At 45.7% G+C, this 2,973-nt stretch overlaps 1 protein-coding gene across 1 annotated transcript; it reads left to right on the forward strand.

Annotated features, from left to right (window-relative positions):
- Positions 1–242: 242 nt before the first annotated feature.
- Positions 243–2,183, forward strand: LOC123077064 (PR5-like receptor kinase). The gene has a single exon (XM_044499265.1). It carries the CDS (start codon positions 243–245, stop codon positions 2,181–2,183), a length of 1,941 nt encoding a protein of 646 aa, XP_044355200.1.
- Positions 2,184–2,973: the final 790 nt, after the last annotated feature.

Consider the following 2,973-nt stretch of genomic DNA (forward strand, 5'->3'; position numbering starts at 1 on the left):
TAAACAAGCAAACAAGCAAACAAGCACCGCAAGCAAGTCTGGTCCTATCAAACAGTCATCACTACAGAGCGTGTTAGGCTGTTTTTATGCTGACCGTTGAATGATTCAACACACAGATGCAGTCCCTGTCGGCAATCCCCTATCATTCTTCCATGCTGTTAGCTGTCACAGGAGCCCTGTTGCAAGTTTGCAACTCAAACTCTGATTCAAGTTAACGGTGCAAGAAAAAAATCATAACACAAATGGCAGTGGCGAGTACCTCTCCGGCTCTCTCTCTCCCGCCTCTCCTTCTCGTCCTCCTACTCCTCGCTGCCACCAGCGAGGCCACCAAATTTAGTGTCATCAACCGATGCTCCTACACCGTGTGGCCAGCCGCTGTTCCGGTTGGTGGTGGCGTGAAGCTCGATCCGGGGGAGACGTGGGAGATGGACGTTCCCGCTGGCACCATGGGCGGGCGCATCTGGGCACGCACAGACTGCTCATTCCAGGGCGAAGGCAACGGGTCGTGCCAAACTGGCGACTGCGGCGGCTTGCTTGCCTGTAAGGGCAATGGTCAGCCGCCCAACACGCTGGGCGAGTTCACGCTTGGCCAAAACCAAACGAACGACTTCTTCGACATCTCCCTCCTCGACGGCTTCAACGTGCCCATGGAGTTACTGCCGGTGCAGGTTCAGGGAAGGTCAGGGTGCGGCAAGGGGCTGCGCTGCGCAGCCAACATCACATCACAGTGCCCGGGCGACCTGAAGGCTCCGGGGGGTTGTAACAATGCGTGCACAGTGTTCAAGCAGGACATGTACTGCTTTAATGGAAGCAAGACAAGCAACCCCACAAATTACTCGAAATTCTTTAAATGGATGTGCCCAGATGCCTACAGCTACCCTGACGATGGTTTCACCAGAACTTTCAATTGCCCGTCAGGTACCAACTACCAGGTCATCTTTTGTCCCCTTTTTAATCAAGCACTATCGCCGACCCAGGTAACACCTCCGACACCAAGTACTCTGCCTGCAGCTACCGGGCCAACAAGCATGAAACCGAAATCCTCTGCTACAAGAAGAATTGTTGCAATTCTAGCTCCTGTAGGCGGCTTCATTTTGCTCACCATCGTGTTCCTCATCATCTTCTTTATATGTAAACGAAGAACACAACGACAACATGGGATGGAAGAAGAGGAAGAGTTTGGGGAGCTACAAGGAACACCAATGAGGTTCACATTTCAACAGCTAAAAGCAGCAACCGAGCAATTCACAGACAAGCTTGGGGAAGGAGGATTTGGGTCTGTTTTCAAGGGACAATTTGGTGATCAAAGGATTGCAGTGAAACGTTTGGATCGAACTGGTCAGGGCAAAAGTGAATTTTCGGCAGAGGTTCAGACAATTGGCAGCATTCATCATATTCATCTGGTGAGATTGATTGGTTTCTGTGCAGAGAAATCCCATAGGCTCTTGGTATATGAGTACATGCCCAAAGGATCCTTGGACAGATGGATTTATTGTCGACATGACAATGATGCCCCTCCTTTAGATTGGAGCACGCGGTGCAAGATTATAACTCACATAGCTAAGGGCCTCTCTTATCTTCATGAGGAGTGCACAAAAAGAATTGCTCATTTGGATGTCAAACCGCAAAATATTCTCTTAGATGACAACTTTGATGCTAAACTTTCTGATTTTGGACTATGCAAGCTCATCGACAGGGATATGAGCCAAGTGGTTACCAGAATGAGAGGCACACCTGGATATTTAGCTCCTGAATGGTTGACATCACAGATCACGGAAAAGGCGGATATCTACAGCTTTGGCATCGTGGTCATGGAAATCATCAGTGGAAGAAAGAACCTTGACACTTCCCGGTCAGAAGAGAGCGTCCATCTCATCACCCTATTGGAGGAAAAGGTGAAGAATGATCAGTTGGTAGATTTGATTGACAATAACAGTAACGACATGCAAGCACACAAGCAAGATGTAATTCAGATGATGATGCTTGCAATGTGGTGCTTGCAGATTGATCGCAAAAAAAGGCCTAAAATGTCGGAGGTGGTAAGAGTATTGGAAGGTACCATGAAAGCAGACCTCAACATAGAACATGAGTTTGTTGTAACAACTCCGGCAAATTTTAGTAGCACAGGAAATGTGAGCTCTTCAGCTCCACCTCTAGCCTCAGATGTATCAGGCCCCAGGTGAAACGAGACAATTCTGACCTGCATAATAAATGAGTAGTACATTCTCATATGTAAAATAATAAGTCCATGGTCTCTTGTATCTTATCAAATTATTACAATTCTTGAGTTATGCTAACCTGCAAATATCTCAGTATTGCAAACCTTCCTCCGTCCACAACAGATGAACTCTTTTTTATTCCTTTGAGCTCCACCTGAATTGCTCTTCAGCTCCACCAGTAGCACAAATCTGATTTGAGCTATCATGGTTGAAATTACTAACAAGTTTTAAAATTCGCCTTGCTCCAATAAAGCAGAGAATTAAATGGACAGTCGGAGGGACTAACTAACAAACACCGATTAGTTGGTATGTTAGTTACTGCAAGTGCCTTTATGTTCTGCAGCATTTCCACTTGTTTTTTATGACATTAGGTACGGCTTGATTTCCTCAAAAGGAGAAAAGGTGGTTCAAACCTCACCATTACGAGAAAACTGTAAAATGCACATGCATTGATAAATTTTTGCTCCTTAAACACCACAGATACCAAAAAGTGTTGATAGTTGATGAGATGTTATTCTTGCTTCCACTGACTGTGAGAGGATTTTGCTACATTTTCAATACAACGAATTCAGATTCCTAGCTTGCAAAAATGTGAGTAGGAGGAGGAACTCAGATTTAAATTTAGCTTGCAAAGCTCATAAACTAACTGTCCTCGATTTGTCCAGTTACTACACACATATATCATTTTCATCAATTAAGGTCACAGTGCCACACAGATATTCGATCTTGATCCGTATTACCTGGGTCCCCCCCC

The sequence above is a fragment of the Triticum aestivum genome, chromosome 3D (assembly GCF_018294505.1).
Source record: "Triticum aestivum cultivar Chinese Spring chromosome 3D, IWGSC CS RefSeq v2.1, whole genome shotgun sequence".
Classification (NCBI taxonomy): domain Eukaryota; kingdom Viridiplantae; phylum Streptophyta; class Magnoliopsida; order Poales; family Poaceae; genus Triticum; species Triticum aestivum.

Excerpts from the sequence above, each read along its gene's own strand:
- LOC123077064 (XM_044499265.1), top strand. The coding sequence starts at position 243 with ATGGCAGTGGCGAGTACCTCTCCGGCTCTCTCTCTCCCGCCTCTCCTT.